General features: G+C 45.0%; 3 protein-coding genes across 6 annotated transcripts; all 3 read left to right on the top strand.

Annotated features, from left to right (window-relative positions):
* Positions 1 to 3,488: 3,488 nt before the first annotated feature.
* LOC306706424 (uncharacterized protein) lies at positions 3,489 to 8,724 on the top strand. 2 transcript variants are annotated; one of them, XM_079173503.1, is made up of 8 exons: positions 3,489 to 3,623; positions 4,704 to 5,163; positions 6,048 to 6,453; positions 6,574 to 6,634; positions 6,725 to 6,853; positions 7,015 to 7,148; positions 7,446 to 7,569; positions 7,686 to 8,724. In XM_079173503.1, the coding sequence occupies exons 2-8, from the start codon at positions 4,717 to 4,719 to the stop codon at positions 7,843 to 7,845; spliced, it is 1,461 nt and encodes a 486-aa protein (XP_079029629.1). In that variant the 5' UTR covers positions 3,489 to 3,623; positions 4,704 to 4,716; the 3' UTR covers positions 7,846 to 8,724. The 2 variants fall into 2 exon arrangements, with proteins under 2 accessions (XP_079029629.1, XP_079029628.1); XM_079173502.1 differs by having other exon boundaries at positions 3,595 to 3,758.
* Positions 8,725 to 8,835: 111 nt separating this feature from the next.
* On the top strand, positions 8,836 to 19,584 carry LOC306705982 (protein disulfide-isomerase tmx3a-like; the record flags this gene model as incomplete). The annotated part of the gene is made up of 16 exons (XM_079172895.1): positions 8,836 to 8,869; positions 9,816 to 9,864; positions 10,284 to 10,326; positions 11,087 to 11,210; positions 11,531 to 11,576; positions 12,437 to 12,517; positions 12,750 to 12,849; positions 15,403 to 15,480; positions 15,884 to 15,950; positions 16,125 to 16,223; positions 17,108 to 17,165; positions 17,242 to 17,295; positions 17,370 to 17,426; positions 18,843 to 18,972; positions 19,067 to 19,135; positions 19,414 to 19,584. The coding sequence occupies 16 exons, from the start codon at positions 8,836 to 8,838 to the stop codon at positions 19,579 to 19,581; spliced, it is 1,257 nt and encodes a 418-aa protein (XP_079029021.1). The 3' UTR covers positions 19,582 to 19,584.
* Positions 19,585 to 20,542: 958 nt separating this feature from the next.
* cdyl (chromodomain protein, Y-like) lies at positions 20,543 to 25,784 on the top strand. 3 transcript variants are annotated; one of them, XM_079173286.1, is made up of 7 exons: positions 20,543 to 20,670; positions 22,156 to 22,849; positions 22,937 to 23,187; positions 23,337 to 23,509; positions 23,588 to 23,798; positions 24,509 to 24,652; positions 24,787 to 25,784. In XM_079173286.1, the coding sequence occupies exons 1-7, from the start codon at positions 20,647 to 20,649 to the stop codon at positions 24,943 to 24,945; spliced, it is 1,656 nt and encodes a 551-aa protein (XP_079029412.1). In that variant the 5' UTR covers positions 20,543 to 20,646; the 3' UTR covers positions 24,946 to 25,784. The 3 variants fall into 3 exon arrangements, with proteins under 3 accessions (XP_079029412.1, XP_079029411.1, XP_079029413.1); XM_079173285.1 differs by having other exon boundaries at positions 22,937 to 23,226; XM_079173287.1 differs by having other exon boundaries at positions 20,664 to 20,772; positions 22,937 to 23,226.
* Positions 25,785 to 25,809: the final 25 nt, after the last annotated feature.

Genomic DNA, 25,809 nt, shown 5'->3' with positions numbered 1-25,809 from the left:
TTCATCCTTAATTAAACCTTAATTTGTCTTTTAATTTGAAAGACTATAAAGGGAGCATTTCGACGGCCTCTATAAGGCTCTCAACATGTTGACGGTGGCTAGCAGCTAATGTTTACCTGAGCTGTAGAGCAGACCAGTGGGGCACGCTCACGTGCACTAACATGCACTAACGTGCACTAACAGGCACTAACGTGCACTAACGTGCACTAACAGACAAAGCAGAGAAGCTCTAATATTCATTCTCTGATCAGGTCGATATTACTACTTTAGATATTTATGTAGATGATAGTTATTGATCAGATATTATTTTACGATTATTATTACTGATCTGGATGTTAAATACAGATTCTTTAAGGTTCAGCTGCAAATTAATGAGATTTAATTAAGTTCTTCAGATATTTAGCAGGTTGGGACAAATTAATGGGAACATTCATGGCCTGATTATAATAATTTTAATACTGCAGGATATGAAGAAACAATAAATGAAATATATAAACTAGTAGTACTGTCAGTAGTAGTACTGTCAGTAGTAGTACTGTCAGTAGTAGTACTATCAGTAGTAGTACTATCAGTAGTAGTACTATCAGTAGTAGTGTAGTTATTAGATGTCTGTTGTCGAACACTGAACATGTTCTCTGTTCTGTTTTTGTTTGCTTCCTGTTAGTGAGACAGAAAAACACACACACACACACAGACACACACACACACACACACACACACACACACACACACACACACACACACACACACACACACACACAGACACACACACACACACACAGACACACACACACACACAGCTGTCTGACACCTACTGAACCTAAAGAGAAGCTTCACATTTAAACTAGCTGTAAACTATAAAACTACTTAAATTTGAATCTTTTATATGTTTAGATCTGTTGTTTTACCATCACACACCTTCACTGTGTGTTTGAGTGAGAGTGTGTGTGTGTGTGTGTGTGTGTGTGTGTGTGTGTGTGTGTGTGTGTGTGTGTGTGTGTGTGTGTGTGTGTGTGTGTGACGACATCGAAACAGGAATCAGCCACATAGCGTGACAGCAGCTTCACACTGCACAGTGTTGCATGACAAGCTTTAACCACACACACACACACACACACACACACACACACACACACACACACACACAGCTTCCTGTCTTGTCAACAATAAAAAAACTGCATTAACAGTTTGATGTCCAGATTAATGGAGAACGTCTCAGCAGACAACGCTAAACAAAGTGCTAATGCTAACGTAGTTTATTAAAGAACAAAGTAAGAACGTTGTTAAATATCATAAACAGGCGGTTAGTTATCGATAAAGATCCTCACATGTAGAATACTACGAAGTCCATGAAACAAAGTCTTTGTTCCTCAAAAGGTTCCTCACTGAGTGACCTAGAGTCTCTAAGGTTCCTCACTGAGTGACCTAAAATCTCTAAGGTTCCTCACTGAGTGACCTGAAGTCTCTAAGGTTCCTCACTGAGTGACCTAGAGTCTCTAAGGTTCCTCACTGAGTGACCTGAAGTCTCTAAGGTTCCTCACTGAGTGACCTAAAGTCTCTAAGGTTCCTCACTGAGTGACCTGAAGTCTCTATGGTTCCTCACTGAGTGACCTAAAATCTCTAAGGTTCCTCACTGAGTGACCTAGAGTCTCTAAGGTTCCTCACTGAGTGACCTAGAGTCTCTAAGGTTCCTCACTGAGTGACCTAAAGTCTCTAAGGTTCCTCACTGAGTGACCTAGAGTCTCTAAGGTTCCTCACTGAGTGACCTAGAGTCTCTAAGGTTCCTCACTGAGTGACCTAAAGTCTCTAAGGTTCCTCACTGAGTGACCCAGAGTCTCTAAGGTTCCTCACTGAGTGACCTGAAGTCTCTAAGGTTCCTCACTGAGTGACCTAGAGTCTCTAAGGTTCCTCACTGAGTGACCTAAAGTCTCTAAGGTTCCTCACTGAGTGACCTAGAGTCTCTAAGGTTCCTCACTGAGTGACCTGAAGTCTCTAAGGTTCCTCACTGAGTGACCTAAAGTCTCTAAGGTTCCTCACTGAGTGACCTGAAGTCTCTATAGTTCCTCACTGAGTGACCTAAAATCTCTAAGGTTCCTCACTGAGTGACCTAGAGTCTCTAAGGTTCCTCACTGAGTGACCTAGAGTCTCTAAGGTTCCTCACTGAGTGACCTAAAGTCTCTAAGGTTCCTCACTGAGTGACCTAGAGTCTCTAAGGTTCCTCACTGAGTGACCTAGAGTCTCTAAGGTTCCTCACTGAGTGACCTAAAGTCTCTAAGGTTCCTCACTGAGTGACCCAGAGTCTCTAAGGTTCCTCACTGAGTGACCTGAAGTCTCTAAGGTTCCTCACTGAGTGACCCAGAGTCTCTAAGGTTCCTCACTGAGTGACCTGAAGTCTCTAAGGTTCCTCACTGAGTGACCTAGAGTCTCTAAGGTTCCTCACTGAGTGACCTAAAGTCTCTAAGGTTCCTCACTGAGTGACCTAGAGTCTCTAAGGTTCCTCACTGAGTGACCTGAAGTCTCTAAGGTTCCTCACTGAGTGACCTAAAGTCTCTAAGGTTCCTCACTGAGTGACCTGAAGTCTCTAAGGTTCCTCACTGAGTGACCTAAAGTCTCTAAGGTTCCTCACTGAGTGACCCAGAGTCTCTAAGGTTCCTCACTGAGTGACCTGAAGTCTCTAAGGTTCCTCACTGAGTGACCTAGATTCTCTAAGGTTCCTCACTGAGTGACCTAAAGTCTCTAAGGTTCCTCACTGAGTGACCTAGAGTCTCTAAGGTTCCTCACTGAGTGACCCAGAGTCTCTAAGGTTCCTCACTGAGTGACCCAGAGTTTCTAAGGTTCCTCACTGAGTGACCTAAAGTCTCTAAGGTTCCTCACTGAGTGACCTAGAGTCTCTAAGGTTCCTCACTGAGTGACCTAAAGTCTCTAAGGTTCCTCACTGAGTGACCTAGAGTCTCTAAGGTTCCTCACTGAGTGACCTAGAGTCTCTAAGGTTCCTCACTGAGTGACCCAGAGTCTCTAAGGTTCCTCACTGAGTGACCCAGAGTTTCTAAGGTTCCTCACTGAGTGACCTAAAGTCTCTAAGGTTCCTCACTGAGTGTTTTATTTTTTATTATTATTGTTATATTATTATATTATTGTTATATTATTGTTATTATTGTTATTATTGTTATCCATCCTCGCGGTGGCAGCAGCCCAGCAGGCTGACCCAGACTTCCCTCTGCAACATGTTGCAGCTCATTCTGGGGGATCCCGAGGTGTTCCCAGGCCAGCTGGGAGATATAATCCCTCCAGCTGTTCTGGGTCTTCCCCGGGGTCTCCTCGTGCCTGGAAAACCTCCAGTGGGAGGCCTCCAGGAGGCATCGTGATTAGATGCTGAACCACCTCAGCTGACGCCTTTCAATGTGAAGGAGTAGCAGCTGGACTCCTGGTGTCCGAGCTCCTCCCCCTCTCATCTCTAGGCTGAGCCCGGCCACCCTACGGAGGAAACAGCCGCGACCTTGTCCTTTAAAGTTCTATATATCTATGTTTCCAAAGACTGAAGCGACCGGATGTGACGTAGAGTCCGGCTCGGTGAAAAAGCGGAAGTAAACATCACGGTGTGTTTACAGCAGCACGAGCAGCAGGTGAGAGTCACAGTTCACCTGTAATCACCTGAACTTCACGCGGCCTCGCGCTGTGACAACATGACGCGGAGATGAAGCTGAAGACCCGGATGGTTAGCTTCTGCTAACACTGTTAGCTTTGGCTGAAAAGCTCCGGTTAGTTCGCTGCTAGCACCGTGTTAGCATTGAATTAGCATCATCTCAGCATCATCTTAGCATCATGTTAGCATCATCTTAGCACCATCTTAGCCTCGTTAGCTTTCTGTGATGCTACCTTCATGACGTGTTGTTGTTTTTCCGGGTTTATTGGGTTTGTTTTGTTTATTTGTTTTTGAGTTGGCACATTGATTAAATCAATTTAAGAAAAGGAAATATTGTTCTATAAGATTCAATTAATAAACCATCCATCGATCTAACACTTTAACATCTTTAACATTTAATTTAAATGTAAATCATCATCGTCCTCAAAGAAACAAGTTCAACCAGGAAGAGAAGCTGACGGCTCTGTTACTCTGTTACTCAGTTACTCTGTTACTCTGTTACTCTGTTACTCAGTTACTCAGTTACTCTGTTACTCTGTTACTCAGTTACTCTGCTACTCTGCTACTCAGCTACTCAGCTACTCTGCTACTCTGCTACTCTGCTACTCTGCTACTCAGCTACTCTGCTACTCTGCTACTCAGCTACTCAGCTACTCTGTTACTCATTAACTCAGTATCTGAGTAGCAGAGTGTTGCAGTGAGGAAAAACAAGAGGAAAGTGAGAGCAGATGAGAGACGAACACCACATTAAGTTGAGAAAGTATCTAAAGGAACAAAGTCCAAGAAGAGTGTTTAAACGTCTTATTCCAGCTGAGCCTCTAACGTTGTGTTTAAAGTGAGAGGTTTGAGATACAGAACCACAGGTCGTTGTGAAAGGGAGGTTGGATTTGGGTCGAGGGACTTAGAGGACTTCCAGAGAGTTCCGTATCAACCAGGTCAATCATTCAAACTCGTTTACAAGGTGTGGTTAAAGTTAACGTTTTTAAGGTTAAAAGTGCAGCTTATTCTGATGTCAAACTTTATATAAACTGGTATCTGTCACAATGTCTTCTGCTTTCAGTGATGTCGTGGTGATGTCGTCTGTGAAGCAGCGGTACCGGGACATCAGTCCTGTGACTCTGCAGCTGGTGGGCGGGGCTGTGAGCTCCAGTCTGTACTGTGGGGAGGTGGAGGGTCTGTCGGGGGGTCTGGTGGAGTCCTTTATGGTGGAGCTTTATCGCTGTAAACTCTGTCAGTTCACCTGCGGCCTGAAGGCCTCCATCGGCAGCCACCTGCAGGTCAGGCACCGCCCGCCCACGCTCACGTACCTGGGGGAGGGCAACGGAGGGGGCGGGGCTGTGGACAGAGAGGAGGCGGGGCTCCGGCAGGGGGCGTCACCCTATCAGTTCGATTTGAACGGAGAGTCGAAGCAGAGCGACGAGGACGAAGACTTCCTGCTCTACAACATGCTGGACAACATGAGCCCGCCGACCTGTGACATCAGCAGTGAGGAGGGGCTTCAGGTTGCACACACCTGTGAGGTGACACACCTGAAACGCACACACACACATGAACACAAGGACTTAGTACAGACTCATTTAGACAAGAGAACATGTTATATGTTAACATTTAGACATGAGAACATGTTATATGTTAACATTTAGACATGAGAACATGTTATATGTTAACATTTAGACATGAGAACGTGTTATATGTTAACATTTAGACATGAGAACATGTTATATGTTAACATTTAGACATGAGGACATGTTGTATGTTAACATTTAGAACATGTTATATGTTAACATTTAGACATGAGGACATGTTATATGTTAACATTTCGAACATGTTATATGTAAACATTTAGACAAGAGAACATGTTATATGTTAACATTTAGAGATGAGAACATGTTATATGTTAACATTTAGACAAGAGAACATGTTATATGTTAACATTTAGACATGAGAACATGTTATATGTTAACATTTAGACAAGAGAACATGTTATATGTTAACATTTAGACATGAGAACATGTTATATGTTAACATTTAGACAAGAGAACATGTTATATGTTAACATTTAGACATGAGAACATGTTATATGTTAACATTTAGACATGAGAACATGTTATATGTTAACATTTAGAACATGTTATATGTTAACATTTAGAACATGTTATATGTTAACATTTAGACATGAGGACATGTTATATGTTAACATTTAGAACATGTTATATGTTAACATTTAGAACATGTTATATGTTAACATTTAGAACATGTTATATGTTAACATTTAGACATGAGGACATGTTATATGTTAACAAGGCTGTCTAGCAGCCATCAAACCAAAGTGACGAGTTATATTCATTAATAATTAGCTCATTTAATTGGTAGATATATAAAGTTATACATTTTCTGTCTGCAGGTCAGCACTCTTTTCGAGGAGGAGTCCTCCATGTTCCCTCTAAAGGGGGCTTCAGTGGATCTGTCTCTTCCCATCGACCCCCCCGCCACCCAGGAGGAGATGGCACAGTCCGCTCACCTCATGACTTTGGGGCTGTGTCGCATCTCAGCTGCCAAACCTCCTCCCCCTAATCTTCCTCCTCCTCCTCCTCCTCCTCCTCCTCCTCCTCCTCCTCCTCCCACCTCCTCCAGACCCCCCCTGGAGCCTCACTGGAGGAGGAGGAGGAGGAGGAGGAGGAGGAGGGAGGAACAGAAGAAGAAGAAGAAGGCGTCAGCATCTCTTCAGTTCATCTGTCCGGTCTGTCTGAGGAGGTTCAGGAGCTCAGCCTCACGAAGAGCTCACCAACAAACACACAGAGGCCACTCAGGTCTGAATGCCTTCAACCGACTGGTGACCGACTGGTGACCGACTGGTTACCGGCGGTTTAATGACTGGTTACTGATAATCAAAAGCAGTGATCAATAACGTTTGATTTGTTTTCCTCCAGACGGATGGAGGAGCCGCCTGATTGGACGAACAGGAGGGACGGAAGTGGATCGTCCAGACAGGTAGTCGACTGAAACTATCTTCATCTGACAGTCAGAAGGTCACATGACCTCCAGCCAATCACAAACCAGTATGTGTGTGTTGGTTCCCAGTCAGACCAGCAGACACCTCACGGATTCACCGCCGAGTGTCACAGAGAAGAAGAAGAAGAAAAGCAGAAGTAAGAAAGGAGAAGAGAAGCAGAGCAACCACATGGGCTTCTTTTGCTCTCTGTGCCACAGGTAACTACATTACCCACAATCCACCACTCCACAGGGCTTCATAAACTGACCAGTCATAGAAGAGGACAGGTCACTGAGACTTCAACGTCAGTTGAACCAGGTGCGTTACCTGTTGCAGGGTGATGATTGTCCGCTTTAGCTGTGATGTTTTATATCGACAGGAAGTTCTCCACCAAGTTGACTCTGAGGCGTCACCTGGGAACTCATGGAGACGACAAACCCTTCACCTGTCCTACCTGTTCCTACAGCAGCAGACTGAAGGCCTCACTGCTGCAACACCTGAGGACGCACACAGGTAACACACACACACGCGCACACACAGAGGTAACACACACACCTGAGGACGCACACAGGTAACACACACACACGCGCACACACAGAGGTAACACACACACCTGAGGACGCACACAGGTAACACACACACACGCGCACACACAGAGGTAACACACACACCTGAGGACGCACACAGGTACGTAACACACACCTTTAGCCAGCTGTCAGCTGACTGTAGTGTGTGTGTGTGTGTGTGTGTGTGTGTGTGTGTGTGTGTGTGTGTGTGTGTGTGTGTGTGTGTGTGTTTTTCTTTCTCCAGGTGAGAAGCCGTACAGGTGTACTGAGTGTCCGTATGCTTCGATAGATCGCAGCTCTCTGCTCAGACACAATAGAACTCACAGTCGGGAGAAACCGTACAGGTGTCAACACTGTGACTACAGCAGGTAACCCGACCTGTGATTGGTTTATAATATCAGTGCTCTGCTCTGATTGGTTTATAATATCAGTGCTCTGCTCTGATTGGTTCATAATATCCGTACTCTGCTCTGATTGGTCCCAGTATCCAGAAGAAAAGTTTGGATCTTCACGCTCGGCGTCATCACACCGGCGAGGCGTTTCCGTGCCAACAGTGTGAATACTCGAGTCCGGACCGTCAACTGCTGCTGAGACACGTCAGGAGACACCACGCCTGTGACCTCACAGCTGATCGGACACTTTGATTGGACTTTCAGTCCGTGGGCGGGGCTACTGGGTCCCATTTGATGTTTTTTATTGGTTGTTTTTATCTGCTGGATTTCTACATTAAAGTAAAACATCTAACAGAACATAAAAACTAAACTCCATTGTTTATAAAATCTAAATGTTTCCACTCTGATACATCTGAACGTTAATTAAGCCTTAATTACCCCATAACTATCCCTTAATTAAGCCTTAATTACCCCATAACTATCCCTTAATTAAGCCTTAATTACCCCATAACTATCCCTTAATTAAGCCTTAATTACCCCATAACTATCCCTTAATTAAGCCTTAATTACCCCATAACTATCCCTTAATTAAGCCTTAATTACCCCATAACTATCCCTTAATTAAGCCTTAATTACACCATAACTATCCCTTAATTAAGCCTTAACACGCCAACAGGACTCAATTAAAGAAAAAAAGACCAAACTGTCTTATGTCCAGGAGGAAGTCCTCAGATTGTTTTGTTACTCATCAAAGGTTTTGATATATATATACTCTTAACTTGAGCTGCTTTGTTGACATGAATGTGACTCAGACTGTTTGTATTGATCAGTGTTTGTTCTCTCTTTGTACCGTCTGTTCACCTCCTCTCCTACCTCCTTGTTTTCTTTCTCACTTCCTTCATTTCTTCTTTCCTTCCTTACCTCCTCTATTCCTTTCCTCCTTTATTTCCTTTTTAGATTTAATTTCCTTCCTCACCTCCCCTTTTCGTTCCTTACCTCCTCGTTTCCTTCTTCACACCTGTCAGTCTTCTTGGATCACAAACATTACAATATAAACTATTGTGCAGACTTCCTATTGTCTCTCGAACATCCTCAGTAGAATGTGTGTTGTTGCTGGTGTCAATAAAGCTTCAGTGGATTGAATGTAATTTGTTAATCCCTCAGATTAGCGCTCTGTCAGCAGTTAGCAGATTAGCTGTGTGCTGTTAATCTCTTTGTGCTGCAGCTTCTCCATCAGTCGACATGTGGAACAGAAGGAACACGGTCCTGCTCTCAGGTACGTCCTCCACCACACTACACTCATATTTACACTGATTCTAAAAACCCTCACAGGCTCCTCCCACAAGTTCAGAGGAACCAGGAAGTGCAGGTTAACGAGGTTTCAGGAGATTTAAAGTCTCTGACTGAACGATGATTTAATCTCAGAGCTGCAGAGAAATTAATCAGATGTGTTTAAACCTGAAGACCTCCAGTGAGTTCATCTGACATACCACCAAATGCATTATGGGACTTCTGAATGGAGCACTTTCAGGTTATATTGACAGGTCTTTTATTCTGAAAGTTCAGTGAGCAGCCTCCTGCTGCTTCAACAGGTCCTTTATTCTGACAGTCCAGTGAGCAACTTCCTGCTGCACTAACAGGTCCTTTATTCTGACAGTCCAGTGAGCAACTTCCTGCTGCTTCAACAGGTCCTTTATTTTGACAGTCCAGTGAGCAACTTCCTGCTGCTTCAACAGGTCCTTTATTCTGACAGTCAAGTGAGCAGCTTCCTGCTGCACTAACAGGTCCTTTATTCTGACAGTCAAGTGAGCAACTTCCTGCTGCTTGAACAGGTCCTTTATTCTGAAAGTCCAGTGAGCAGCTTCCTGCTGCTTCAACAGGTCCTTTATTCTGAAAGTCCAGTGAGCAGCTTCCTGCTGCTTCAACAGGTCCTTTATTCTGACAATCCAGTGAGCAACTTCCTGCTGCTTCAACAGGTCCTTTATTCTGACAGTCCAGTGAGCAACTTCCTGCTGCTTCAACAGGTCCTTTATTCTGACAGTCCAGTGAGCAACTTCCTGCTGCACTAACAGGTCCTTTATTCTGACAGTCCAGTGAGCAGCTTCTGCCTCTCATCACATTTAATCAGACATGAACAGTTAGCTGAGATCAATCAACCGATCGCAGCTCTCTTTGGTGTCAACAGGAAGTGTCTTAATGTGTTGTTTCCGGTTTGTCTGCAGTGCTGCTGGCTCTGTCAGTGTCGGCCTTCGTGGAGGAGCTCGATGATTCGTGAGTACAAAGTTTTATTTCATTACTAAGAGAAGAAACCAGAAGTCATTGGTCAAAGGAACAGGAAGCTGAGAGTTAGCTTCCTGTTTCAGTGTCAGAGAGTTTCACAATAAAAGCATCCTAGAACAAGCTTGAGTTAACTTTATCAAAGAAACAGGTTTGTTTAGAGTTAGAACTAATCACAGTTTAAACCTCTTCTGTCAATATTTATAGAATATATAATCTTTATTTCACCAGGAAATTAAAATAAAACTTATTTTACAAGTGAAGCAGAAAACATTGTTCTATTATATCATCATCCGGTGTTTTAATGAGGCAGCAATATTTAGTTTGAACGTTGAACATGTGGAGTTTATAACATAGTTATTACTGAACAGCTGATTGTTAATAACATGTGAACATAAACATCATTTTAACAGATTCATGGAGAGTAGAGGAGCCGACGACATCTGGCTCATTAAGGTACGTAAAACAAACTCACCTGACGTCAACACTATTTATTTATTATATATGTATGTAATATATATATATATATATGTGATATTTATTTATTAAATATATATTTTAGTGCTGGGCAACGATTAAAATTTTTTATCGTGATTAATCACATGATTGTTTTTAGATTAATCTCATTGTTATGTTAAAGTTCATAATGAATCTAAAGTAGTGTGTTGAGCTCTTCTATGTTAAAGTGCTGCTCTATGAACTAAAGGTCAACAACATTTGGTTTAAACACGTTAAACTCATCAGGTTCTTGTTAACAGCAGGATTCTCTTCACACAGCAGCAGTTATAACACAGTTATAATGATTCTGATCATAGATATTCAGCCGGTGTTCACAACTTTATCTTCATGTGTGTCAGAGATGAATTTAAATATACATCTTGAAACCTGAAACCTATCTACGTCATGTTTTAATGTTTGTTAAACTCTCAGTAGTGATAACTAAATGATATGATTATTATACATATTACAAACTAAACACTTTAAAAACTCTAAAACAATAATTTAAATGAATCATTTATTTGTTGGTATGTTGGTCAGACACTATGCTACGCTGATTAGCGTAATGTGTGTGGTGTTTGTTATAAATGTACGTTGGTACATAGAGGGTGATAAGAAGCTGTACATGGAGGGACTTAGGACCCAGGGGAACGTAGGTGAAGCACAATTGTAACCGTTGCCCAGCACTAATATCTGTGTCGTGTTCATCTCTGTGCAGTTCTACGCCCCCTGGTGTTTGTTCTGTAAAGAGCTGGATCCGGTTTGGCATCAGATCGGATCAGAACTCAGGAGTCTCGGCTCTCCGGTCAACGTCGGGAAATCAGACGCCACGGCCAGCACCGGTCAGTAAGACTACTAAATAAAAGCATCATCACAATGCTGTTTGTATAAAACACGTTGAACATGATGATCAGAATGAAAGACTTGAAACTAGAGATTGAGACCATAAACTCATGTTTACAATGTTTACTGAGGTAATAAATCAAGAGAGAAGTAGAGTCATTTTCTCATAGACTTCTATACAACCAGAGGAGTCGCCCCCTGGTGGACACTAGAGAGAATGCAGCTTTAACACTTTATAGAACTGGAGGTTGACTCCTGGTAGAAACTGATTCTCACTCTTCACTCCCACCATGTGATCAGGTTGTGTTTCTCTCTGCAGGTTTGGCCAAAGAGTTTAAGGTCCGAGGTTATCCAGCCATCCTCATGTAAGTCCTCAGAACAACTATTAATACATTAATACTAGTGCTGGGCAATAATTACAATTTTTAATCTCGATTAATCTCATTGTTATGCTCAAAGTTCATAATGAATCTAAAGTAGTGTGTTGAGCTCTTTCATGTTAAAGTGCTGCTCTATGAACTAAAGGTCAACAACATTTGGTTTAAACACGTTAAACTCATCAGGTTCTTGTTAACAGCAGGATTCTCTTCACACAGCAGCAGTTATAACACAGTTATAATGATTCTGATCATAGATATTCAGCCGGTGTTCACAACTTTATCTTCATGTGTGTCAGAGATGAATTTAAATAAACATCTTGAAACCTGAAACCTATCTACGTCATGTTTTATGTTTGTTAAAGTCTCAGTAGTGATAACTAAATGATGTGATTATTATACATATTACAAACTAAACACTTTAAAACTCTAAACAATAATTTAAATGAATCATTTATTTTGTTGGTATGTTGGTCAGACGCTATGCTACGCTGATTAGCGTAACATGTGGTGTTTGTTATAAATGTACGTTGGTACATAGAGGGTGATAAGAAGCTGTACATGGAGGGACTTAGGACCCAGGGGAATGTAGGGGAAGGAAACAGGACGAGACTTCACACAAACAGCTGTTCACCGCTCGCTGGTTCTTGTGTTAAAAATGTCGCTTAATAATTTAAAAAAAACTGCGTCAACGCGCGATAAAATAATTGTCTGCGTTAATTAATTAATACGTTAACGCGATAACGCGTTAACTTGCCCAGCACTAATTAATATACAAATATATACAAATATATATGTATATATTATAATATGTAGAGCGTAAATAAACGTCTGTTCTCCTTTTTCAGGTTGAAGAAAGATGTGAAATATAATTATTCAGGACCAAGAACCAAAGATGGAATCCTGGACTTTGCTCATCGAGTTGGAGGGTGAGAACCTGTAACCAGTGTGGAGCTAGCATGCTAACGTTAGCTAGCTAGCATGCTAACGTTACACTGGTTACAGTAGATGACCGAGTCAAGTCAATTAATGCAACTTGTTGTCATGACCTTTAGTATAGATATTAAACACAGCAGTCAGTGTGACATCACAGCAGTCAGTGTGACATCACAGCAGTCAGTGTGACATCACAGGTCTGACCGTCTATGTCGTGTCGTTCAGGCCGCTGGTTCGATCTCTCAGCAGTCTGCAGCTCTTCCAACACGCCATGAACCGCCATGATGTCATGTTTGTTTATGTTGGAGCCACATCACAGCTGAAGGTGTACACACACACACACACACACACACACACACACACACACACACACACAGCTATACATTACATTTACATGACAGTCATTTAGCAGACGCTTTTATCCAACGCGACAATCAGTGTGTTCAACATAGTGTTCAAGAGAACTACTCGTCACCAGAAGTCAAGAGTTCATCTCCTTTAAACATCTCAGAGCAGAAACCAGAGCAGACGTACAGAAACACACTAGCATGAACACAACCAGTGCTGAGAGGAAGGCTCAGGGTAGAGCTTCATGAAGAGGTGAGTCTTCAGCCTGATGGAAGATGGGCAGCAACTCTGCTGTCCTGACGTCAGTGGGGAGTTCATTCCACCATCGTGGGGCCAGGACAGAGAACAGAGACCGGGTCCATCGGCCGCAGGGACCTCTGAGCGACGGGGAACCGATCGCCCCGAGGCAGCAGAGCCAAGTGGTCGGGGGGGGTGGAGGGCTAGACCATGGCCTGGAGACAGGAAGGAGCTGTTACTTTCACTGCCCTGTAGGCTAGCACCAGAGTCTGAACCTGTAGACTAGCACCAGAGTCTGAACCTGTAGACTAGCACCAGAGTCTGAACCTGTAGACTAGCACCAGAGTCTGAACCTGTAGACTAGCACCAGAGTCTGAACCTGTAGACTAGCACCAGAGTCTGAACCTGTAGGCTAGCACCAGAGTCTGAACCTGTAGACTAGCACCAGAGTCTGAACCTGTAGACTAGCACCAGAGTCTGAACCTGTAGACTAGCACCAGAGTCTGAACCTGTAGGCTAGCACCAGAGTCTGAACCTGTAGACTAGCACCAGAGTCTGAACCTGTAGACTAGCACCAGAGTCTGAACCTGTAGGCTAGCACCAGAGTCTGAACCTGTAGACTAGCACCAGAGTCTGAACCTGTAGACTAGCACCAGAGTCTGAACCTGTAGACTAGCACCAGAGTCTGAACCTGTAGGCTAGCACCAGAGTCTGAACCTGTAGGCTAGCACCAGAGTCTGAACCTGTAGACTAGCACCAGAGTCTGAACCTGTAGGCTAGCACCAGAGTCTGAACCTGTAGGCTAGCACCAGAGTCTGAACCTGTAGACTAGCACCAGAGTCTGAACCTGGATGAGAGCTCTTACAGGGAGCCAGTGTAGAGAACAGAGAAGGGAGGTTGTGGGAGAACTTGGGGCGATCAAACACCAGACGAGCTGCAGCTTTCTGGATGAGCTCCAGAGGTCTGATGACCGACGCCGGAGCTCCGACAAGTAGAGAGCTGCAGTAGACCAGGAGGGAGATGAACAGAGCCTGGATGAGGACCTGCTCCATCTCCTCAGTGAGGGAGAGGAGAATCCTCCTGATGTTGTAGAGCAGGAATCTACAGGAGCCAGTAACCGATGAGATTATGAGAACGACAGCTGGTCGTCCAGGGTCACACCCAGGTTCCTCGCAGTCCGAGTTGGCGTCACCACGGTATCATCAATGGTGATGGACGGGTCTCGGTGCAGGCAGCCCTTCACCAGGAGGAACAGCAGCTCGGTTTGGTCCAGGTTGAGCTTCAGGTGTTGTGTCGTCATCCACATTGAGATGTCAGCCAAGCACACAGTGATGCGTACCTCCACTTGAGTGTCACCGGAGGAAATGACAAGACCAGCTGGGTGTCATCAGCATCACAATGGGAGGAGAAGTCATGTGAGCGAATAACAGAACCAGAGATGTTGTGTAGAGCGAGAAGAGAAGGGGGCCCAGGACTGAACCTTGTGGAACCCCCGTAGTCAGCATGCGTGGTTCCGACACGGCCCCCCTCCATGTCACCTGGTAGGATCCACCTGTCAGGTAGGATGCAAACAGGGAGAGAGCAGAGCCTGAGACGCCATCCCCTCGAGGGTGGAGAGGAGGATCTGGTGGTTCAGTGTCAAACGCTGCAGACAGGTCCATCAGAACCAGGACAGAGGAGAGAGAGTTAGCTCTTCCAGGGGGAAGCGACTCCGTCACCGCAAGGAGGGCTGTCTCAGTCCAGTGACCCACCTTGAACCTGGACTGGTGGGGGTCCAAGAGGCTGTTCTGATGGAGATAGGAAGACAGTTGGTTAAAGACGTTCAAGTGTTTTGGATTGAAAGGGTTGAAGAGAAACCGGTCTGAAGTTCTTGACGTCAGACGGATCAAGTGATGGTTTCTTCAGAAGGGGGGCGACTCTGGCAGTCTGGAAAGCCGTGGGAAAGCATCCTGAGACAAGAGATGTGTTGATGAGGTGGGTGAGGAAAGGAAGGAGTTCAGTCGCAATAGACTGAAGAAGAGGGGAGGGATCAGGTCAAGAGAGCACGTGGTGGGACGGTTAGATGTGACAAGGTTGAGGACCTCGTTAGGAGAGAGAGGAGCAAGATAGGGTGAGATGGGGCAGAGGGGAGGGAGAGCTGGAGAGGGTAGAGAGGGAGAGGGTGGACAGTGTGTGTATGTATACACGCACACATATACACACACACACACACACACACACACACACACACACACACACACACACACACACACACACACACACAGCTGACCTCTGACCTCTGGTGTGTTTTTAGGGAAACTACACGTCAGCAGCAGAAAAACTGATCGTTCACACGTTCTTCTTCTCTTCATCCAGAGACGTCCTGCCAAAGGTTTGACTGTAGAGGACGGTAGAGGACTGTAGAGGACTGTAGAGGACGGTAGAGGACTGTAGAGGACTGTAGAGGACGGTAGAGGACTGTAGAGGACGGTAGAGGACTGTAGAGGACGGTAGAGGACGGTAGAGGACTGTAGAGGACGGTAGAGGACTGTAGAGGACGGTAGAGGACGGTAGAGGACTGTAGAGGACGGTAGAGGACTGTAGAGGACGGTAGAGGACTGTAGAGGACGGTAGAGGACTGTAGAGGACGGTAGAGGACGGTAGAGGACTGTAGAGGACGGTAGAGGACTGTAGAGGACATTACAGGACGGTACCTACATACAGAAGATGTAAAATGTCTCTCAAGCTGAATTGGTTTGTCAGAGTTTCTGGTTAAACCTGGTCCATGTGTCCAGGTGGTCTCCCTCCCAACTCTGCCGGCTGTGGTTGTTTTTAAAGATGGAACCTACTTCACCTTTGACGGTAAGACACTGACCTCTGAGTGGCCTCCTGTTACACAACTGATTACTGATGTTCAATATGTTCTATCTCAGATACAAAGTAGGTTTGTCTGTGGCTCAGTGGACAGAGAAGGTTTAACCACGAGACACCGTGGTTGGTGGTTCTGCTCTTTCATGACTTTTATTTGTGCTTCAGAGGAACTTGACGGTGATCTGAAGTCGTGGATCAACAGAGAACGTTTCCCAAACTACCTGAGGATCGACGGCTACACTCTGTACGCTATGGGAGAGTCAGGTAACGTTTCACCCACAGGGAAACACACATTCACTGGACTTTTATTGTGAAAACCTCATGATCTTCCTGTTTTCTGGCCTCTCCTCACACAAACTTGTGTCCATAAAAGCATCAATATCTTAAATATATAGAGCGAAATGATGCTTATGACATCAACCTGGTCAGGTGCTCAGTAGCGACCCCCATGTGGCCTCTTATAAAACAGCCTTATTTCTTCAATCACTAAATATTAATATTAATATTCGCACATGAAGCATTTCACCTATAACTTTAAATGACAGAATTTATAATAGTGAGTGACTGTGGCGGTTGAAATCATCTCCAGTTGGTTCGTGTCTAGTTGAATTTTAAGATTTTACACAATAACATGAAATAAAAACATTTTAAACATTGAACTCCTGCTATTGGAAAATTTAAGATTTCACAGATTTCAAAAGTGAAAGTACATTTTGAATGGTCGCCCCTCATCAGGTTAATTCTTTTTAATTCAGATATTTATTGGATAAAACTGAATATTGTGTTGTAATTTTGGGCCGGACATTAATGGGTCAATTTTACAAATGCAAAGCAAACTTTTCTCGATTTGTTTTTTAATAGAAGCACAAACAAAAGGAGTTTGAGTCGAGCAGTAACTATAACTATCTTCTATTAAACAGTTGTAAATGGTTTATTCATATTTCTTTAATTTTAGCATTATTTATGTTTTATTCTGATATGTAACGTAAATGTCTGTTTGTTATTATATGTTATTTATATTATTTGTAGAGGTTTCTCATTCACGTGACTACAGTCAGATCACAGCAGCATCTAGTGGACATCAGAGGAACTGCAGCTCCGAGGCTGCTGATTGGTTCATGTGAAGTGACTCCGCCCCTGTCCGACAGGTAAACTGGTGGTGTTGGCGCTGGTGGAGGAGAAGACACCGTGTGAGGAGAGCGTGAGGTAAGACTGCAACACTTAACCATGACATCATTCGTCCTCCGACCTCACTGTGATGCGTTTCCTGTTTCCTGTTCAGGTACAAAGGTCTCGTGGAGAAAGTGTCTGCAGACTACAGAGAGTTCTACAGCAGGTCAGAGTCTCATTGGACACGAAGACACAAAGACACAAGAGGACAAACCTGAATCTGTCTCTCTCTCTTTCCAGAAACTTCTACTTTGGTTTCATGGAAGGAAGTGACTACATCAATGGACTCGTGATGGGGTAAGGTTGTGTTTAAGTCTTTAACGTCTCCAGTCCTTAAGGTCTCCGGTCCTTAACGTCTCTGGTCCTTAACGTCTCTGGTCATTAAGGTCTCTGGTCCTTAACGTCTCTGGTCATTAAGGTCTCTGGTCCTTAAGGTCTCTGGTCCTTAAGGTCTCTGGTCATTAAGGTCTCTGGTCCTTAAGGTCTCTGGTCCTTAAGGTCTCTGGTCCTTAACGTCTCTGGTCCTTAAGGTCTCTGGTCATTAAGGTCTCTGGTCCTTAAGGTCTCTGGTCCTTAACGTCTCTGGTCCTTAAGGTCTCTGGTCCTTAACGACTCTGGTCATTAAGGTCTCTGGTCCTTAACGTCTCTGGTCATTAAGGTCTCTGGTCCTTAAGGTCTCTGGTCCTTAAGGTCTCTGGTCATTAAGGTCTCTGGTCCTTAAGGTCTCTGGTCCTTAAGGTCTCTGGTCCTTAACGTCTCTGGTCCTTAACGTCTCTGGTCCTTAAGGTCTCTGGTCATTAAGGTCTCTGGTCCTTAAGGTCTCTGGTCCTTAACGTCTCTGGTCCTTAAGGTCTCTGGTCCTTAAGGTCTCTGGTCCTTAACGTCTCTGGTCCTTAACGTCTCTGGTCCTTAACGTCTCTGGTCCTTAAGGTCTCTGGTCCTTAAGGTCTCTGGTCCTTAAGGTCTCTGGTCCTTAAGGTCTCTGGTCCTTAACGTCTCTGGTCCTTAAGGTCTCTGGTCCTTAAGGTCTCTGGTCCTTAAGGTCTCTGGTCCTTAAGGTCTCTGGTCCTTAACGTCTCTGGTCCTTAAGGTCTCTGGTCCTTAACGTCTCTGGTCCTTAAGTTCTCTGGTCCTTAAGGTCTCTGGTCCTTAAGGTCTCTGGTCCTTAAGGTCTCTAGTCCTTAAGGTCTCTAGTCCTTAAGGTCTCTGGTCCTTAACGTCTCTGGTCCTTAAGGTCTCTGGTCCTTAAGGTCTCTAGTCCTTAAGGTCTCTAGTCCTTAAGGTCTCTAGTCCTTAAGGTCTCTAGTCCTTAAGGTCTCTGGTCCTTAACGTCTCTGGTCCTTAAGGTCTCTGGTCCTTAACGTCTCTGGTCCTTAAGGTCTCTGGTCCTTAAGGTCTCTGGTCCTTAAGGTCTCTAGTCCTTAACGTCTCTGGTCCTTAACGTCTCTGGTCCTTAACGTCTCTGGTCCTTAAGGTCTCTGGTCCTTAAGGTCTCTGGTCCTTAACGTCTCTGGTCCTTAAGGTCTCTAGTCCTTAAGGTATCTAGTCATTAATCTAGCCGATGACATGTCTCAGTGGACACTGGGACTTGGACAACTAAGAGTTGTTACTGTGTGTTAAAGTCTAGTCTCACATGTCCATGTAGAGACATAAAGGACTAGAGATGTCTCAGTAAACTCGAGTCTACTTCCATTCCCCTGATGTTTGTCGTAGTGAGGTGGTGGTGCCCTCCTTCATCGTGGTGAATCTGTCCAGCGACGGCTACTTCCTGCCTCCGGTCGCTGTAAAGACGGAGAGCAACCTACTGGACTTCCTGAACGGGGTTCTGGACGGCAGCATCCAGGTCAGGACTCCAGACTCACCTGGAGGACGATAAAGAAGATCTAACAGCCGGGTTTGATTATTTCTGAAATCTGATTCTTTGTCTGACTTCTCAGTTTCAGGGAGGAAACAGCGTCTATCAGCGCGCCAGACGTTTCGTCTATGACATCAAATTCACACTGACTGTAAGTCCTGTTCCTCTCCGTCCTCTGTTCTCCGGTCTCATGGACCTCTTACCTCTCCGTCCTCTGTTCTCCGGTCTCATGGACCTCTTACCTCTCCGTCCTCTGTTCTCTGGTCTCATGGACCTCTTACCTCTCCGTCCTCTGTTCTCTGGTCTCATGGACCTCTTACCTCTCCGTCCTCTGTTCTCTGGTCTCATGGACCTCTTACCTCTCCGTCCTCTGTTCTCCGGTCTCATGGACCTCTTACCTCTCCGTCCTCTGTGTTTCTGTCCTTCCAGCCCGTGTTCAGCCAGACTCCGCTGCTCGGCTGCTTCCTGGTTGGCTCCCCGTTCGCTATCGTTGCCGTCTTCTTCTACTTCTGCTGTAGGAACCGACCCACCGTGTCTGACGACGACGACGACGACGATGACGACGACACGAAACGGTCCGACAAAAAGTCAGACTAATGAGGCGGATCAGGAGGAGGACCGGCGACTAAAAGGGATCTAGAATTTAGACCCAGAATAGTTTACTATCTTCTCTTTTGTCTTTGACCTGAGATCAAATAAAACACTTCAACCCCGTCTGTCTGCAAGTAGAACCGTTATTTCAATGTCAACTTAATGTTTGACGTTGAATGTTTAGAATTACCTGGATGCACCTGGAGGGTTTATGACATCACAACTAGTGTGGAGCCAATCAGGACTTTACAGCAAAGGAGCCATCTTGTTGTCATTGTAAGAATTTTAAATTAGGTAAATAAAGTTTCGATCTTGAAGGCTTGGTTTATCTTTGGCTGCTCTCGTGGCAATAAGCCGTAAAGACTTCACTTAACCAGAGATCCAAACAGTCTCCGTAAGGCTGCCACTCGGTCCGATCCCGACTCCTAGATCATCAAATGTTCTGTTCCAGTGTCACACAGGTTTGATTCCCGGCTGAATCCACGTCTGCGTCCGTCTCCTGGATCACTTCCTCATTGAAGTTCAGACTTTCTGTTGACATTTTATAAAACTACAAATAGTTATTAATCATCTTCAGAGCATTTAAACATATTCACGCCTTCATTGTCATATTGATCCTGGTTTACTCTCCAGTGAAGAAGTACTTTGATGAGATCCATGATGGTTCTAATGTTGTATATTTGAGTTTAGGTTCATGTCAGAGCGCTGAGATATCTGGGACAAATTAATGGAAACATTCATGGACTGTAGTTTATTAAAGATGTTTTAACGGGTTTACTGTATAAACAAAGGACTGTTGTGAACAATGATTACGGTTTAAATTACGGGATAGTTGATCCTAATGTGGGTTTCAAGACATCTTCAATACGTCATCGTTAATGGGTTTTTACGTTGAAAGAAATAATGAAATATTCAGCTTTTATTTTGAAGGTCAATGAGTCAGACCGGATGTTGCGTCACGCTGCCGTGCTAACCCTGGCAGCTAGTTAACGGAGCTAAACAGTCTTCAGCCTCCTCTCACGTGAAGAAGAAGAAGCTTCTGGAAGCTGCTCGTGCACGCGCACAGTCTCCATGGCTACGGAAGAGTTCTACGAGGTGACGCGAGCTAATGCTAAAATGCTAACAGTAGCTAGGTCGGAGTTGAGAGTTAAACTTTGTGAACTTTTCGAGCTGAGGAGCAGCTGAACCTCAGAACTGGTTAGTTAACCGGTTAGTTAACTGGTTAGTTAGCAGCTTTACGACTCGTTAGTGAGTCTGAGTCTGGTACTAACTAGCTTCCATAACTAGCCTGTAGATTTAGCTCAGTGCTAACTCAGTGTTAGCTCAGTGCTAGCTCGATGCTAACAGATGTCTGTCACACAGTTTATAAAAGTGAACGTGTTCAGACTGTTGTGATTAATGACAGAACTCTGAGGTTATTAATACGATATAACTATCATCAGTTCACCAATGAACGTATCAACAAAGGAAACCAACCAGCAAGTTTCACTTTTAATATAAGAATAAACTAGTCCTAGTTTAGTTACTCTGTAAGTTAAAGGGTTAACGTGAGAATAAACTAGTCCTAGTTTAGTTGCTCTGTAAGTTAAAGGGTTAACGTGAGAATAAACTAGTCCTAGTTTAGTTACTCTGTAAGTTAAAGGGTTAACGTGAGAATAAACTAGTCCTAGTTTAGTTACTTTATAAGTTAAAGGGTTAACGTGAGAATAAATTAGTCCTAGTTTAGTTACAGGGTTTGTACTAGTGAAAGTAAATGGTGTGTAATAGATAAATTAAAGGGTTAATACTAGTGAAGTTAAAGGGTTAATACTAGTTTACTTAAAGGGTTAATACTAGTTTAGTTAAAGGGTTAATACTAGTGAAGTTAAAGGGTTAATACTAGTTTAGTTAAAGGGTTAATACTAGTGAAGTTAAAGGGTTAATACTAGTGAAGTTAAAGGGTTAATACTAGTTAAGTTAAAGGGTTAATACTAGTGAAGTTAAAGGGTTAATACTAGTGAAGTTAAAGGGTTAATACTAGTGAAGTTAAAGGGTTAATACTAGTGAAGTTAAAGGGTTAATACTAGTTAAGTTAAAGGGTTAATACTAGTGAAGTTAAAGGGTTAATACTAGTGAAGTTAAAGGGTTAATACTAGTGAAGTTAAAGGGTTAATACTAGTGAAGTTAAAGGGTTAATACTAGTTTAGTTAAAGGGTTAATACTAGTGAAGTTAAAGGGTTAATACTAGTTAAGTTAAAGGGTTAATACTAGTGAAGTTAAAGGGTTAATACTAGTGAAGTTAAAGGGTTAGTACTAGTGAAGTTAAAGGGTTTGTACTAGTGAAGTTAAAGGGTTAATACTAGTGAAGTTAAAGGGTTAATACTAGTTTAGTTAAAGGGTTAATACTAGTTTAGTTAAAGGGTTAATACTAGTTAAGTTAAAGGGTTTGTACTAGTGAAGTTAAAGGGTTAATACTAGTTAAGTTAAAGGGTTAATACTAGTTTAGTTAAAGGGTTAATACTAGTGAAGTTAAAGGGTTAACATGTGAATAAACTAGTACTAGTTACTAGTTAAGTTAAAATGTTGACTTGTCTCCACCAGGTGGAGCGGATCGTGGACCGGAGGAAGAGTAAGAAGGGTAAAGTGGAGTACCTGGTCCGGTGGAGAGGTTACGGTTCAGAAGGAGACACCTGGGAGCCAGAGACTCACCTGTCCACCTGTATGATCTACGTCCACGACTTTAACCGTCGGTACGCCGAGTGGCAGAGAGACGGCACGTTGCTGCGCTCCACCCGCAGCTTCCCCAGCCGCCGCTTTAGCCCCGCCCACAGACCGCCCTGCAGGCCGCCGCCCACGGCTCACGGTGACATCGCCGGAGGTGACATCATCAGAGGTGACATCGTCGGAGGTCTACCTGGAGGATGTGATCAGGTGAAACTCGCCATCGGACCGATCCGCCCGGCCTCGGTCAGCTCGCAGCAGCGCTCGCCGGTCGGCCGGTTCGGCAACCTTCTGATGTCGGCGTCTCCGGCCGGCTCGGCCCGCCGCAGCGTGGATCTGTCAAAGACCGGCATCAAGATCCTGGTCCCCAAGAGTCCGATGAACAGCCGTCTGGACGAGGCGGCTCACGGTCTGGAGGCCGGAGCTCAGGAGGCTCACCTGGTCCCACCTGAGGTCGCTCTGCTGGAGAAACCTGCAGGGGTCCAGCTGGGGCCCGGAGAGGAGAGGGCCCGCATGGGGACCAGACCACGAGTACCTGTCACACCTGGCGCCATGTGCTCCCTCAGCAGCACAGGTAAGCTCCAACTGAGGGCCTTTCTCATATTAAAGATGGCGGCATGAAGACCTGATGTAACATATAAACTGATGTAAACTCCTCCAGGTAACTCGTTGATGGCAGTTGTAGCTGCCAATGGGACGTCAGGTGTGCAGAGCGCCGTTACCGGAGTGACCAGTGCGACGGGGAAGCGTCGTCTGGAGGAACGCTCGGCGTTCGACAAACGTTTGAGGTTCAGTGTTCGACAGACGGAGAGCGCCTACCGGTACCGGGACATCGTGGTTAAGAAACAGGACGGCTTCACTCACATCCTGCTGTCAACCAAGAGCTCCGAGAACAACACGCTCAATCCGGAGGTGAGGCCACGCCCCCACGGTATAGACCACGCCCCCACGGTATAGACCACACCCTAACATACCCTAAAACCTGAAGTGAAGCCCCTACCGCATAGACCACACCCTAACACTAACATCCCTATAAATTGTTCCCTGCTCCTCGTCTTCAGGTGATGAAGGAGATCCAGAGTGCCATGGCTACAGCAGCATCTGATGACAGTAAGCTGGTGCTACTCGGCGCCGTTGGAAGCGTATTCTGCTGCGGTTTGGACTTCCTGTACTTCATCAGGCGGCTGACGGAGGACAGGAAGAAGGAGAGCATCAAGATGGCCGAGACAATCAGGTAAGGCCTGCTGGAAGAAGCCCCGTGTGATGTCATCAGTGAGCGTTCACCTCTGACATCTGACCTCCTCTTCCTCAGGACCTTCGTCAACACCTTCATCCAGTTCAGGAAGCCGATCGTGGCGGCGGTCAACGGGCCGGCTCACGGCCTCGGGGCCGCCATCCTTCCTCTGTGTGACGTGGTGTGGGCCAATGAGAAGGCCTGGTTCCAGACGCCCTACGCCTCCTACGGACAGACGCCTGACGCATGCTCCTCCTTCACCTTCCCCCGCGTCATGGGCCTGGCCTCGGTCAGTCCACCTTTACCTTACTCATTAACATCAGCCTCATTAGCATAACCACCACCAGCCTAATTAACATCAGCATCATTAGCATAACCACCATCATCCTCATTAACATAACCACCACCAGCCTCATTAACACAACAACCACCAGCCTCATTAACATCAGCATCATTAGCATAACCACCACCAGCCTCATTAACATAACCACCACCAGCCTCATTAACACAACAACCACCAGCCTAATTAACATCAGCATCATTAGCATAACCACCATCAGCCTCATTAACATAACCACCACCAGCCTCATTAACACAACCACCAGCCTCATTAACATCAGCATCATTAGCATAACCACCACCAGCCTCATTAACATAACCACCACCAGCCTCATTAACATCAGCATCATTAGCATAACCACCATCAGCCTCATTAACATAAGCCTCATTAACATAACCACCATCAGCCTCATTAACATCAGCCTCATTAGCATAACCACCACCAGCCTCATTAACATCAGCATCATTAGCATAACCACCATCAGCCTCATTAACATCAGCCTCATTAGCATAACCACCACCAGCCTCATTAACATCAGCCTCATTAGCATAACCACCACCAGTCTCATTAGCATAACCACCACCAGCCTCATTAGCATAACCACCACCAGCCTCATTAGCATAACCACTGGTGTTCTAAGGTAACGGGTTCTGTTTCAGGCTAACGAGCTGCTGCTGAGCGGCAGGAAGCTGACGGCTCAGGAGGCGTGTTCTAAAGGATTAGTGTCTCAGGTTCTGTGGCCGGGAACCTTCACACAGGAAGTGATGCTGCGAGTCAAAGAACTGGTCACGGTCGACTCACAGGTCAGTCAACACACTACAGTATATGTGTGTGTATATATATGTATAAAGAATCGTCGTTCATTTGTATATATGTGATTAGATTAGATGATAGAACCCATCATGTGGTGATGGTGGTTCCACTTCCTGTCCTGCAGGTTCTAAAGGAGTCTAAAGCTCTGATGAGGAACACCAGCCGCGGTGCTCTGGAACAAGCTAACGAGAGAGAGTGTGAAGCCCTGAAGAGGGTCTGGGGCTCATCAGAGGGAACCGACTCCATCCTGCAGTACCTGCAGAGGAGCACCGAGCTCTGCTAGGACCGGGACCTCCATCTGGACCGGGACCTGAACCGGGAACAGTTCCTCTGACTCAGCAGATTCTGAGCTGGACAGGAAACACTGAACGTTTCCTCCTTTTGTTATAAACATTTAAGTTATCATTTCAGCAGAATTCTTTCTCCTCCAGTCAGATGTTGACTCACCTGTGGGGTTCCTCAGGGTTCCTCAGGGTTCCATCCTGGGTCCTCTGCTGTTCAGCTTTAAATGCTTTTTACTGGGTGGTACCATCAGGACACACAGGGCTGACCATGAATAAAATGACCTGTGCTAAGCTAGGCTAGCAGTTCCCCCCTGCTTCCAGTCTTTGTGCTAAGCTAGGCTAACGGTCCCAGACCTTCGTCTGTACTGGATACAGACATGAAACTGAAACCAGAGAACTTATCAAATGGACGTGATCTTTGACAGGAACATAAACTGGATGCTGATGTTTCCTCTGGTGGGTTTGGTTCCTCCTCTAGCGCCCCCTTCAGGACAAACTGTTCAGACATGCCGACGCCTGTAGGGGGCGCTGAGTTCAGTCTCAAAGGAGTTTGATCATAACTGATGAATTGTGGGTAAATATGGACACCTGAGAGGAGACTGACGCTGCATTATGTGGGTGTGTCTTGTGATTCATGTGAACTGACTGAACTGTGATCCGGACCAGAGTCCAGGACCAGAGTCCAGGACCAGGACCTGATCTGAGGAGGTTATTAAACATCAATTTATCTCATGTGTCAAATTAAACACACTCAGTAAATCTGTGTTCTTGCATTTCAAATGAATTAAATAATGTTTTTGTCTGTAAAGTGACATCACAGATAAAAACATTGACTGTTGAAGCAGAGACGGTCATGATGTCAT

This window comes from Pholis gunnellus (genome assembly GCF_910591455.1).
Source record: "Pholis gunnellus genome assembly, chromosome: 14".
NCBI lineage: Eukaryota > Metazoa > Chordata > Actinopteri > Perciformes > Pholidae > Pholis > Pholis gunnellus.
Note: the sequence above shows the minus strand (reverse complement) of the source record. Positions and strands in the feature narration are given on the sequence as shown.

What these genes read in the sequence shown, in the direction of transcription:
- LOC306706424 (XM_079173503.1), top strand. Translation starts at nt 4,717, where the DNA reads ATGTCGTCTGTGAAGCAGCGGTACCGGGACATCAGTCCTGTGACTCTG. An exon ending in TTTTGCTCTCTGTGCCACAG is followed by an intron (nt 6,854 to 7,014) that starts GTAACTACATTA and finishes TTATATCGACAG; the next exon opens with GAAGTTCTCCACCAAGTTGA. An exon ending in CAACACTGTGACTACAGCAG is followed by an intron (nt 7,570 to 7,685) that starts GTAACCCGACCT and finishes GATTGGTCCCAG; the next exon opens with TATCCAGAAGAAAAGTTTGG.
- cdyl (XM_079173285.1), top strand. Translation starts at nt 20,647, where the DNA reads ATGGCTACGGAAGAGTTCTACGAG. An exon ending in CTACGGAAGAGTTCTACGAG is followed by an intron (nt 20,671 to 22,155) that starts GTGACGCGAGCT and finishes TGTCTCCACCAG; the next exon opens with GTGGAGCGGATCGTGGACCG. An exon ending in GCGTCATGGGCCTGGCCTCG is followed by an intron (nt 23,799 to 24,508) that starts GTCAGTCCACCT and finishes GTTCTGTTTCAG; the next exon opens with GCTAACGAGCTGCTGCTGAG.